Consider the following 14111-nt stretch of genomic DNA (forward strand, 5'->3'; position numbering starts at 1 on the left):
CGAATTACGAGTCGCACGCCTTACGCGCTAGGCCATGCCAGGCCCGTGTGTAGTTTTAAAACTGTTAATTTGTATTAGTTTCAATAATCACAAAATACACATAGATACTAAATGTTTTCAAAAACCTGGCTGATTATTTTTTGTTTACCTTTTATACTAATTGTGATGCAAAAAGGAGCTCAGCCAACATACTTCCGCGAGCCGCACATTATACACTGCTGGCCAAAATCTTAAGGCTAATGAACATAAAGACAAAGTATGCATTTTGCGTTGTCAGACTCAACCACTTATTTGAGTAGAGCTTCGAAAGATGAAAATGGAAAATAAAAAAAACCTTTTTTAGTATTTAATAGGGAAAATGTGAACACTATGAAATTAACCTAAATACTAGCTGGTCAAAAGTTTAAGACCATGCTGAAACGAAGCGTTAATCGGTAAACACGTAACGAAATTTAGTCATTTGTGTTCAAGCATTAGCGTTGTCAACATCTCCCACTGACATCTGCTGTGTTTCATTGGGTAAAATCATGGCAAAGGCTAAAAAGTTGACAGAGTTTGAACGTGGCAAAATTGTCGATCTGTAAAAGCGAGATCTTTCTCAATGTGCCATCGCTGGTGAGATTGGGCGTAGTAAAAATGCTGTTGCAAATTTCTTAAAAGACCCTGAGGAATACAGAACAAGAATTTCAAGTGGTCGGCCCAAGAAAATTTCGTCGGCGTTGAGCAGGAAGATTCGACTGGTTGTCCGGAAAGTTATAAGCCGATCGTCGAACCAGATTAAGGCCCTTACGAACGCAGAATGCCGCTCAAGAACAATAAGATGGCATCTACGAGAGAAAGGCTTTAAAAATCGTAAACGTCTTGAAAGGCCACGCCTCCTTCCACACCACGAAACCTATCGGTTAAACTTTTCTAAAAAGCACCAAACATGGTACGTAGAAAAGTGGACGAAGGTTTTGTTCTCTAATGAGAAAATATTTAACCTGGATGGTCCAGATGGCTTCCAACGTTACTGGTACGATAGGAATATGCGACCGGAGACATTTTCTACACGACACAGTGGAGGAGGTTCCATCATGATCTCGGGTGCTTTCTCCTTTCATGGAACAATAGATCTTCACGTTATACAAGGGCGTCAAACAGCAGCTGGCTACATTGGCATGTTGGAGAGAGCATCCTTGTTGACTGAAGGCCCTCGCTTGTGTGGAAATGACTGGATCTTTCAGCAGGACAATGCTACAATCCACAATGCCCGCAGGACAAAGGACTTTTTCATGGCGAGTAACGTGATTCTTTTGGACCATCCAGCGTGTTCGTCCGAACTGAACACTATTAAAAATGTTTGGGATGGATGGCAAGGGAAGTCTATAGAAATGGACGTCAATTCCAAACAGTGCATGATCTTCGTGAAGCCATCTTTACCACTTGGAATAACAATCCAGCCAGCCAAAGCGAATGTTTGAAGTTATTCACAATGACGGCCGTGAAACTCGCTACTGAGACCTCTTGTTTGGCATTTCCTATCCTGTTTCAGATTTACTTTCGGTATGGTCTTAAACTTTTGACCAGCTAGTATTAGGCTAATTTCATAGTGTTCACATTTTCCCTATTAAATGCTAAAAAAGTTTTTTATTTTTAATTTCCCTTTTCTTATTTTCATCTTTTGAAGCTCTACTCGAATAAGTGGTTGAGACTGACAACGCAAGATGCATATTTTGTCTTTATGTTCATTGGCTTTAAGATTTTGGCTAGAAGAATATATCAGATATATGTGGCTCGCTAACCGCTGTTTGGTCATCCCTGGACTGTGTTCTCATTTTTACGCTGTGAGTCTATACAGACTTTCTGCTAAACCACTGGGCGAATTGATTTGTCAAACAGAGATAACTCTGCGGGCTTTTAACGAAAAACTGAGTTTCAACACCCGCGTACATTGTGTATTTTCTCTCTTGATAAAAAAAAACAAATACATTTATGGAAAATAACAATTTCATGGAGAATGTAAACAAAAAGTTTGAAAAATTTTTAGTTAATTATTTCTCAAGAAATTGATATTTACAAAGAAAATTAAACGCCCATTAGAGGGCTGTAATAAATAGGAAATGATCTAGTTCAGGTTGCTGGGCTTGGTATTTGTAAATATACGTGAAATATAACGCGTATATGTAATAGGTTTACAGTATCTGGGAGATGTTTATTTATTGATACATGAAATATGATAATTTAATTTACGAATGAACGTTTAGGTGATTTTATATGGCGCGCGTATAACATTTTATTATTACTATTGTTTAATGAACCATAGTTGGACAGTTGGTAACAGGTAGGTTAACTATGTTAAAATAGTCTTGAAATTGAAATTTGACTGAGGAAATTCAGAGTGGATTTTATTAGTAATATTACAAAACACCACATGTATTAACTGTTGTTATTGTCAATTTATCGAAACTACTTACAACTTTATTGGGCAGTCTTGAGGGATTTAGTTTACGTATTTCTATTTGATACCCATTCACAGATAAGCCTACGTGCTCAATTTCATGTAACACTTTTATATAATACTTTATGAACCAATATAGTATGCTAATTGGCTGGATGTTACTTTTTTACAGCAATAAGAATATTCTTGGTGGTAATGACGATAGTGTAATGTTGTATCAGTAAATAAAAACTAGACTATCAGTGTCATTGTAATGTGTAAATATTTATTTGTATATTACTTAATATGGTATTTCAGCTCAAGGATAGTGATAATGAGGTTTTCCAAAAAACAAAACAATAAATGTAACCCAAGACTCAAAAAAGTAATTTCAACAGAAGAGTAAAGATAGTATAATGTATTATTGGTGATGTTGAAAGTAAAACTGAATATATTGCTTACCTTTAAAAATCAGATCATAGAAACTGTTTCACATATTACACTGTGTTACACAAATTTTATTCCTGGATAGTATGTGTTATTTCTTAAGTGTGTATGTTGTAAAAGTACACAAAATAGCTATTATTTCCTTCAAACTTTGTTTTTGTAACCTGGATAATGAAATTTAGAAATTAACCCATTTTCTGTGTTAAAACAGACAAATTTGCACATATTCATTTACATAAGGTCTGAATAAAACAACATATGAATCAAGATTTATGTGTACATATACTATAGTTATACAAAAATGTTTAGAAGTGAGTAGTTTTTCTAGATGGTTGCTTTCTCTGTGGCAGAGTGGGTACAGGGAGCTCGGGGCAGTGTGACACTGGGGTGATAGATGATGGAAGGTCCAGATACATGATAGCAGATGCATTCTTGCCAGCCTGACATTTGGAAGGGTCCACCATGCAGAAGTAGCAGTTGCTTGAGTGGTCAGTGGGTTCATGTCAAATTCTTGGAATAGTGAACTTCGTGGCTCTCTTTTCCCCTCTGTACCATCCTGCAAAAGAGCAAAATAAAATTGTTATTAAGAAGAAAAAAATTTATTTCATCCACAACTAATGTGTAAGAGGTTCATGCAAATATTTTATATGTGATATTTTTTCTATACTATTGGAAATGAAAAAATAAAAAATTAATAAGATATTTAAATTTTGAAAGGTCTAAAATTTGTATAATATAAAATCTTACTATTCAAGCAAGCAAAAATTGTCTGCCTTGCCTTCTAGAGTTTTTTTGCAGTGCTCACAGGTAAAATGAGGCATCCTTGGTTTGTCTGATCTTTGACAGGCATGCCGAAATATGCCTTTTAGGCTTTGCACATTTTAGCAAATGCTGTCACGGAGTACTTTTTTGCTCTTGTCTTGATAAATTAGCCTCATACATAGTAGAATGCTTGCAGCTTCTTGATGACATCTCTGATGAAATCAGAAAGGTCTGTGTGTTCATTTAGGCAGCTAGAACTAAACTGAAATGGTCAGTGGTGAGCTCCTGTATATATAATACCATGGAAAGTTCTAGAAAATTCTAAAAGGTTCTTGAAAATTCTCATAAGTTCTACAATATTGTTGAAAATTCTTGTAAGTTCTACAACATTCTATAAAATTTGAGAACATTCTCTATCAGCTACTCAGCACTGAATCTAGCTGGAATGTTCTGGAAAATGGGTAAGTTTGAAAACTTCATTATCCAGATCACAAAAGCAAAGTTTGAAGAGAAAAATAGGTTTTTTTTCTATTTACTGTAGGCATAAATAATTGGGAAGTAACACTTTCTACCCAGGAACAAGAAAAAGTAAAAATTTTGTTACATAGTGTTATTAGTATAATTGAACTTTAAAATCTCTGTAATTTTCCTTTTAATTCCTAAAGTTTGTTATTATTAAATTCAAAGTTGAAGACAACCCATGGAGTTCTTTAGAAATGAGTATAATGTTTTAGTAGTGTGGTGGGAATTTATTTGTTTATGGGCTATCCATCTGTGTCCTTCACATGTATCAAAACCTGATTTTTAATGTCATATGCCTTCAGACTTATTCCTCAACCATTGGAGAAGTTTTATAAATTTGGAACCAACTTTCAAATTTTTGTTTTAAATGTAATTTGTTTTATCAACTTCATTTGTGTATTTTACAAAATAGTAGTAGTTTTTGTAAATATTTTTATATTACAGAACTTGTTCCATAATTTTTTCTATGAATTTGAGCAACTAAAAGTGCATTACTTTTAAAGAGGTATGATAGATAAATGATACCAGAGAGTAAAAAATTATCATTTTTCTTATGATAATAATAAAATCAGTACATACCAACAAATGGTGCATTCTTAAAATTGTGTTCATTAACAGTTGAGAGATAAAGTATTTTGATTTATAATTTATTGTCACATGATAGGAAATTATGAATTACTCTGCTGCTTGATTAGACCAGTAATACATTACAAGATGGTAAAACCATGTGTGTTCAAGTAATGACCTTTATTAACTACTGAATCATCAGTAAATGAAAATTTGTAAATATCAGTTGTTCACAGAATTGTGTCCTCACATTTAATCTACTAGCTGTCATTGAGTCTCTAACAGTTGAAATTTATTATTAAACTGAGACTTGATCCCAGAGTTTTCCAAAATATAATTTTTGTGAAGAACAAAATCATTTGAAGTACTAGTGTGTTGAATTCATAAATTAGTGAGTAATGCTGGTGAAACTGCTTATTTTATTGAGTGTCAAAATAGTATGTCTCATAGATAACCCAAAATATAATTGTTTTCTTGTTTTAATATAAAAATCAATCATGATCACTGTCCAGAACCAGAACAGTTTTTTAACTCTTATTATGCATATCTATGTTTGTCTTGTGGCAAAAATCAGCTTGAGTAGTATGTTTTGCTCTTGGTGAATTATAAACTTTTATTTTTGTTATAGTAATTAGTCACATATTGTAGACATGTTCAAGTAGCAAAATTTTACAGTTGTATTCAGTACAAATATGTATGATAGTATAAACAAATTGAGTGCACACTATTAATGATTTCTGGCATGTGTGCATCGAGGATATTATGATAATGGTTTATTAGAAATTAATTTGAAAAGAAGGGATAGAGATCTTAAAAATACAGAAACAAGACAGGTAGCTTGATGTGAAAATACAATTACAAAAAAAGTAAACAAACAAGCTCCTACATATTAAAGCTTTTAGACATGGAGTGAAAATAAGGATTTGTAACATAAAATAATGTTGACACTGTATCTTAAACCTAAGGCTTTTTTTCTTTTTGTGCATTTGTAATTTAACTTTAAGCTATCTATCTTGTTTCTGTTTTGTTTTTTAAAGATCTTGATTCCTCCATTTTATATTACCAAGTTTAGAAACTTTTGTTTCATTAGTTTTTTTATACTTTCATAAGTCTGTATAATAACAATATTGTATTGTGTGATTAATGTTTAGATTAATGAAATATGTTGCAGATGTATGATGTTCTCTCAGGGAAATATTGAGAACGTTTGGAATGACTTCACACAAATGTGATAGCAATTGTTCCTGATATCATTGCTAGAATATTATCATTGATAATGGTACTGCATGTATGGTCACTGGTACATGATGATCGCCATACTACGTGTTATGTATATATGCTTGTAAAATATATATAGTTACTTTATTTATACCCTGTAGCTATATGGGAAGTCTGTAAATGCTGAATTGGAAAGATTACTGAATTATACTGCAATGGTACATGAACTGGGTTTTGCAATCACATGTGTTTTCATCCATGCAGCACATGTTGGTTAGTATTTACATCTATGTATATATGTATGTGCGTGTGTGCAAGAATTAGTTTTTTTTAAGTTGTAAAGCCATATATATAAAAAAAATTTAAGCAATAAACAAAACACATTAACATGAAACAAAATATGCTGCATATTTTTAAAAAGGATCCTACACTGTCTTATCAGTTTTTCAAGCTCTCTCTCTCTCTATGTGTGTGTATATATATACGTAAAATTTAAAAAAAGTCAAAATATAATAGCATATGTATAAAATAATCAATTTAATGATTCTTATATTTCTCTCCTCTTCCTCTTTGCTGATTACGTTGGGTATTTTTGTAGCTAATCAGATTTCCTTTTAGACCATCATTCTGCATGCTGAACAAAGTCAAAAATATTTTAATTAACAATTACGGCTTGATTATATTAATATACCTTTCCCCCTTTCCATTAGTGATTGAGTTTGAATCGACACTTTTACCACTGTCTTTTCTATAATGACCTTAAACTCTGGTGAGCTATTACTGATACTTACTTTATCTGAAACAAAATATTTTCCAAATAAAATATATATAGCTCCAAAATTTCTGCCTCACATTTGCTTAGAATTGCCATAATTTTATCCATCTTTTGCTCACATGATTGCTTCCACTTTTTATAGTCAGCTTCAAGGATGGCAACTATATCTGCAGTATCTATAAAATTTGCAGTCATATAGTGATGACTATAATTCAACACTTACCATCAGCCATTACTATAATTGCTGATCTAGTGCTTGAACTGAGCTTGGTTCTGTTGTTTAAACTATGGCTTAAGATGTTCTCTTGTGGGAGACAGTTTAGATGTTTATATAATGTTTGTAACATGATCAAAATTGATCATGCAGTGGTAAAAAAAACAACTGTGATCTTGTCATCAGCTTCAGTGATGTCGAGAAAACCCACTTGTAGAGAAATATATATGCAAAAACGGCTCGTTTGGGTTGAGAAAATATTTTACGTAGAAGAGCAAACAACGTTTCGACCTTCTTCGGTCATCGTCAGGTTCAACAGGGTTGGCTGTGGTTTCGCTGACCACACGTTTGAAAGGGGTTGTGCAACTGAGTGTTGGAACATAGAGGGCGGTGTTAGATGTTTGAATATATAATTTTATTTATTTTAGTATATTAATATAGGTATAAAGGCGTTCCTTTATACTGGTTTATTTTGGGTTTAAGTTGTATAAGTAAGGCTTCTTTAATTTTGCGTTTGTTTATGTTTGTTTCTTTATTTAGTATTTGAGTGTTTTCTATGGTTATGTTGTGTTTATTTGACTTGCAGTGTTCGAAAACGTGTGAAGGTGACTTTTTATGTTCTTTGAATCTGGTTTCCATTTTTCTACTTGTTTCTCCAATATAGAAGTCGTGGCAGTTATCACATTGTATTTTATAAATAATGTTGGTGTGGTGTTTCTCAGTGTAGTTTTTACATAGTATAGACCCCAGTTTTTTTGCCTGGTTTTTGAATAAATTTGGTATTAACTGGAATGTCATATTTTGTTACTAGTTTTTGCCAAATGTTGGTTATTTGCCTGCTGATGTCAGGAATATATGGTATACAGCAGTATATGGTTTCGTGATTTTTTGATTCGTGAGATATATTTACTTTTGTTGGTTGATTTTACAACCAAAAACAACCAACAGAAAGAAGACAACTTAGATAATTTTATTGACATCCAACAACCAAACTTCCCAGGGGACCATCCTGGGGGACTTTAATGGACTTCATCCCCTCTAGGAAAGTGCTGATAATGATAGGAGGGGTCACTCTGTAGAGCGTATGCTCTCTGATCACAACCTTTCTCTTTTCAATACTAGCTCGTCTACTTATTTCCATGTGCCTAGTCAATCCTTTGTTGCTATTGATCTCTCAATTTGCTCCCCTTCACCATTTTACCATTTTTCATGGAGGGTTGACAGTAATCCATGAGGCAGTGATCATTTTCCTATCATCTTGAGATAGACTGGCTGTGGTTGATGCCACCCAACCTGCAAGCCCTGGTAAAAGCTGGATCAGGCAAACTGGCCCTGTTTCACTGCTCTTGCAGAACTTGATCCTGCCATTGTTTGTAAGCCATTATTAGATGATTGTATGGCAACAGTAACTGACTGTATTATACAAGCAGCTGCTTAGTGTATTCCTAAAACCTTGACACATTTCCCAGCGTATCCTCGTCCATGGTGGAATCCTGCCTGCCACATGGCATGGAAAGCTCAAAAATGAGCCTGGGATACTTTCCATAGATATCCCACACTCTCAAACCACATTGCTTTCCAGCAGTCACGTGCACGTGCTTAATGGGTAAGATGTCAAAGCCAGAAGGAATCTTGGATTAAGTTCACAATCAGCATATCCTCTACCGCCAGTTCCATTTGGGACAAGATTTGAAAGGTCAGTGGGCAATATCACTCTGTCCCCCTTTTGACTTGCTCTCTGATGGCCAGGAAGTAACTGATACTCTAGGTAAAAGCTTTTGCTGGGTATCAAGCATTTCTGCCTCTTCTTCCACCTTCTTAGCCATCAAGACTCGGACAGAGCAATCACCTCTTTCCTTTTGAGCTGATTGTTTCTATGACAATAATCATCTCTTTACACTGGTGGAACTCAAACTGGCTCTTCATTGGTATGGCAGTAAATCGGGTTGGACCTGATGATATACACTATGAGATGCTGAGCCATCTATCTCCTGCTTCTCTTACTATACTTCTGCTTGTTTTTCCTGATGTTTGGCACCAGGCTATTTTCCTGCCTTTCTCCATGCCTGGGAAGGATCCCAAGATTCCTTCAAACTACGGTCCAGTTGCTTTAACGAGCTGTCTCTGTAAGACCTTAGAGAGGATGGTTAATGCTCATCTTGTTTGGTACGTTGAATCAAACAACCTCCTCTCGCCCACCCAGTGTGGTTTCAGATGACAGTGCTCCACCATGGACCACTTGATTCAAATTGAAAAGTCAATCAGAGAAGCCTTTCTCAAATGATAACATCTTGTATCACTATTTTTTGACTTTGAGAAGGCTTATGATACAATATGGAGGTATGGCATATTACGAGACCTCCATATATATGGGTTATGGGGCCATTTGCCCCTTTTTATTAAACATTTTTTAATAAATAGGAGAATCCAAATTTGTGTGGGTTCAACACTTTCCCATTCTTTTCTACAGGATCTTGGAGTCCCTCAGGGCTGTGTTTTGAGTTTCTCACTTTTCAGTATAAAAATTAATGCCATCACTGAACAACTCCCTCTCGCTGTTCCAAATGGGCTCCATGTTGATGACTTTCACATCTTATGTCAGTCGTTGAACATGAGGTATATTGAGCAGCAGCTACAGAATGCCCTCAATTGTTTACTGAAGTGGACCACAGCAAATGGCTTTACCTTCTCTCTCTCCAAATCTGTTTGCATGGACTTTTGCTACCAATGGGGTATTCACCCTGATCCTGAACTCCATATCGGTGAAGTTGTGCTGTCTGTGGTCTCTGAGATTATGTTCCTTGGGCTTATCTTTGACCATAAGCTGACCCTTATACCACACATCAAGCCTCTACGGGTCAAAAGTACAAGAGCATTGAACATCCTCTGTGTCCTCTCTACCACCACTTGGGGAGTGGATTGATGTTCTGTGCTAAAGATATATTGTTCTCTTATTCGATCAAAACTCAACTATGGATCACTGGTCTGTGGCTCTGTCAGACCATCGGCCTTAAAGATGCTAGACCCTATTCATCATCAAGGACTTTGGCTCTGCACTGGGGCTTTCCACATTTCCCCAGTTCAGAGCTTATACATAGTGTCATGAACCTTCTTTGCACCTCTGCCATTTGCAACTGTCTTTACTGTATGTTTTGAAACTTCAATCCTTGCAAAAGCATACCACCTGGGGTTGTGTTTTACTTCGTCAGTTGGCCATGCTTTTTCAGACCAGACGGTCTGCCATTGCTCCTTTTGGCTTTAGTATTCAGGCGCACTTAGATGAATTGGGTCTGTCCTTGGATAACATTGCTGTATCCACTGGCCATTCCATCCCACCATGGCTTATTACAGTCCTCAATTGTGACCTATTTTTAAGTTATCTGAGAAAAGTAGACACTCCTGATTGGAAATACTCTCTGCTATTTGCTGAACATCTTTGGAACCATTCTTCCATTTCTGTTTATACTTATGGTTCGAAATCAGGTGTCTGTGTGGTTTGTAGTGGTTTGGTGATTGCACGCAGAATCCCCTATACAGCTTCTGTGTTCACTGCTGAACTGTATGCCATTTCTCTTGCCCTGGATTGGGTAGAAGCTAAGCAGTACTCGAACTGTACAATTTATACTGACTCGCTTAGTTCTCTACTAGCCCTGGAATCGCTTCACGTTGGTTCACGCCCTGTTCTCGGCGATATTCAAAATCAACTGGCCCATTTCTCTTTAACATTTACTTCTATGCAGTTTTTCTGGATACTGGGCCATGTTAGTATTCACGGGAACTAGCGTGTCGACACTGCAGCTAAGTCTATCTGCTCTGGCACTGTCACTGCTGTGCCTGTCCCATACATGGACTATGGTCCTGTATTCAAGGCTCGGCTCTGTGCCAGTTGGCAGTCGACTTGGAGTGAGCAACACGAAAACAAGCTTTTCCAAATAAAATCTTATATTGGACTTTGGCCATCTTGTTACTGTAAGGATCAGAAAGAGGAAGTTGTTCTAACTAGACTACGCATTGGTCACAGTTTTTTAACTCGTCGTTTTCTTTTATCTGGAACTGATGCACCAGTGTGTAGTTTGTGTAACACTCAGATCACAATAAGCCACATTTTACTTTCTTGTCATTTTTATGATTCACAACAACGGTACCATTTTAAGCATGTTCTGTCCCAAGGTTTGTCCATAATGTTAGACAGTGTTATTGATGATGGTGACACTGTCCACCTTGGTAATGTTTTTAGTTTTTTTAAAGGCTATTAATCTTTTTAATGCCATTTAAGTTTTTTAATTTATATTTTACACCTTTTTAATGTGACTCCCTTTTAAAAATCACAGTTCATCTAGTTAAATTTGCAATTAGAAATTGACTGCCAGGACTCAAAACCAGGACTGAAAAGGCCAACTTCAGGTGACTGATGGCGGTTTTTGTACTTACCTGTTAGTATTCCTGGTGAGTTATGATTATTACAGTCATGCTACAGAAAGTCCTTTACAACTTGAATTACTGTAGATGTAAACATTGGTTTTATGCTATTTATTTATTAAATTTATCTATTTTTTTAATTTTGTTTTGTTTTACCTTAATTTCCTTTTAGCTTTTTACCGGATGTTTGGCACAGATAGCCTAGCTGCTTTGTGCCATAAAACACTAAATGAACCAACCAACCAACTAAACTTGTTATGTATGTACAAATGAAGTTGGTTTTTAACTACACTCTACTTTAAATCAGTTGGGTGTCAATGGTTATTCAGTTGTTGTCACTAGGTGGTCAAACTGAAAGCTACACTACACAACACAATGTTTTATTACAATACTCACAGCAATTTTGCTGTAAGATGATGGAACAATATTAACTCGTAATAAAGAATAATAAGTGGACAATCTGTGTTATGAATGATGGCGGTGGTTTATGATTCTTGAAGATAGAATGATGAGGCTTGCTTCTTTACCAGTTAAACCAGAGTAAGATGTATGCTGAATCTGTAAAGGAGTTTATACACATGTCAGTCGGTAAGCTTTGTAACCTCTCCCAGATGTGTGTTCTGTATTTGCTGGTGTGTAAGATACTTAAAACAATGCCTGATTTTACCCCTCATCTTGTATACAAATTCAAAGATAAGAGCTCCAACAAGAACTTTCAATTATGGGCAATTGCTATAAGTTTTTCCTTACTTGAAATCATCATAGTTTTTGTTTTGTGTTGAGACAAAATTTTTTTTTGTATGTCTTTTGTTTTTTACAGTCATTTTTTATAATCTTTAGTCTCTTTCATTCGACTGCAGAATGTGTGTGACAACTGTTTTATTAAAATAGAACCATTTCTTTCTTATGGAATGCCAATTTTATGCAATAAAGTGCCAAATTTTTTTTTAAAAATACACAATTTCTGTTTTGAAAACAAACAAGCTATAATTACCAAATTACCTACCTAATTAATTATATTCTCACTGTGAAACAAACAAACTTTCAATATTTCTTCAAAAACAAGTAATTAAGAAAATAAGCAAATAGCTAGACTATATAAAAAAATATTTGGGTGAGACATTGTCTTGTAAGTCTGTCCAGTGAGACATCCATATACTAAAAAAAATAGTTCAACTGTGATGAAAACTTTCTAAACTTCTTAGTTGAATGTTTGTGAATTAAGTTATGGTGCATTGTCTGTAGTGTTTGAAGAACATAAAAAGTGTTAGTTGTGGTTATATTGTTTACACTTAAGCAGATTTTAGCACAGTTTAAAAATAATTTCTAAGAATATTTGTACAAAAGTAACATTCTAGATTAGCTTGACAATAAAGATTGTTCTGTGTGCATGAAACCTCAAAGAAATACATTAAATTTGCTCAAAAAATCCAAGGTCATCTTATACAATTGCAAATATGATATCACCTGAACAGACCAAGTTGTACATTGTAAAACAGATGGATTAGAACAAATTTTGTGGTTTTCTTTAAAAGAAACAATTGAGCATTCTAAGGGCTGAGGTCTAATCCAGACACACATTATTTGAAAACAACTTCTGGATCATGAATGGACAGGGGTTCTGTCTTTTAAAGGCTAGTATTGTCAGTGTAAGGTTAAAGATCTATGGTGGTGTGGACATATTGCATTTTTCCTTTTATCCTGTATGTGTGTGTGGTACTTTGAGCTTGCAAGATACATCAGTTAAACCATTGGTACTCTATCTCAAAATCTTAGAAAATGTCAGTAATGCTACTTGTATCTAAAGTAGTTCAGACTCTGACTGTGATTAACATGATCAAAATGTGATTGTAACATTGCCAATGAAATAAAAACATAGCAAATAAATCTAGTTCTTAATTTTTGTAATAACCTTTCTTTGATGCCATAATGTTAATCTGATTACTTCATTATGTTAGTGTGATTACTTATATAGTCTTAGGGTTTCTGTATTTGAACTTAAGGTTTTCAGGTATCTAATGTAACCTTAAAATAAGTACTGTAGTTAGCACATAATAGCAAAAGATATCCAGACAGTTTTGCTAAAATGAGAAATGGAAGCAAAATTACAGGCTGGTAGTATATTTCCTTTGCAGTATTTAATTATTAGATTATTTATTGATAGGTATACTTTAAAACACAGTATTAAAACTATTTTGTGAAATTTTCCAGGAAAACATCGATATCAGTTATAATGCAAGTGATATTTCAAAACATAATTACAATATACAGTAACTTTCCATAATGAGGGTCATATTCCAATATCATAGTGTTTTTTCTTTGTAGTGGATTTATAATTATGTTTTTATTAATGTGTTCTTTGGAAACAATCATGCAAATACTTTGTGACAGTTATGAGGAAGCTTGTTTGTCTAAAGATATTCAATGTTATGAATACAATCAAACTAACTTAATAATATATTTTAAAAGTTTTAGCTGTTCTAACAGATTAACAGGCATCAGATACATTCTTGTGCTCAAGTGAATGCATGATAAGAAAGAACTTTTGAATGATATAAAGTTTACCTGCATTCCATTAATGAAATTTAGCTTTTACAGTTAAATTTTATGTAATATGCTGTTTGAATGTATACTGGTTTCACATCCATTATATTTAAAATAAAAAGTATTGGAATTATATTGTAGTTTCACCCACTGACAGTGTACATGGTATATTCTGCTTTGGGCAATTGAAAGTGAGTGTACATGTATAGTACAGATCTTGCAAA

The 14111-nt window shown here is 34.5% G+C and overlaps 1 protein-coding gene across 3 annotated transcripts in view; it reads left to right on the forward strand.

The window, feature by feature from the left end:
- The first annotated feature begins 2077 nt into the window (after positions 1–2077).
- LOC143229197 (transmembrane protein 127-like) overlaps positions 2078–14111 on the forward strand; it is a 31768-nt gene continuing 19734 nt past the window's right edge. Inside the window, exons 1-2 of one of the 3 annotated variants that reach the window (XM_076461180.1) lie at positions 2081–2323; positions 6097–6208. In XM_076461180.1, the coding sequence (XP_076317295.1) occupies positions 6158–6208 (51 nt within the window). In that variant the 5' untranslated portion in view covers positions 2081–2323; positions 6097–6157. Of the gene's footprint in view, positions 2324–3216; positions 3355–6096; positions 6209–14111 lie in introns of all 3 variants that reach the window. The other 2 variants (XM_076461182.1, XM_076461181.1) reach the window with 2 other exon arrangements.

This window comes from Tachypleus tridentatus, chromosome 10 (genome assembly GCF_004210375.1).
Source record: "Tachypleus tridentatus isolate NWPU-2018 chromosome 10, ASM421037v1, whole genome shotgun sequence".
Lineage (NCBI taxonomy): Eukaryota > Metazoa > Arthropoda > Merostomata > Xiphosura > Limulidae > Tachypleus > Tachypleus tridentatus.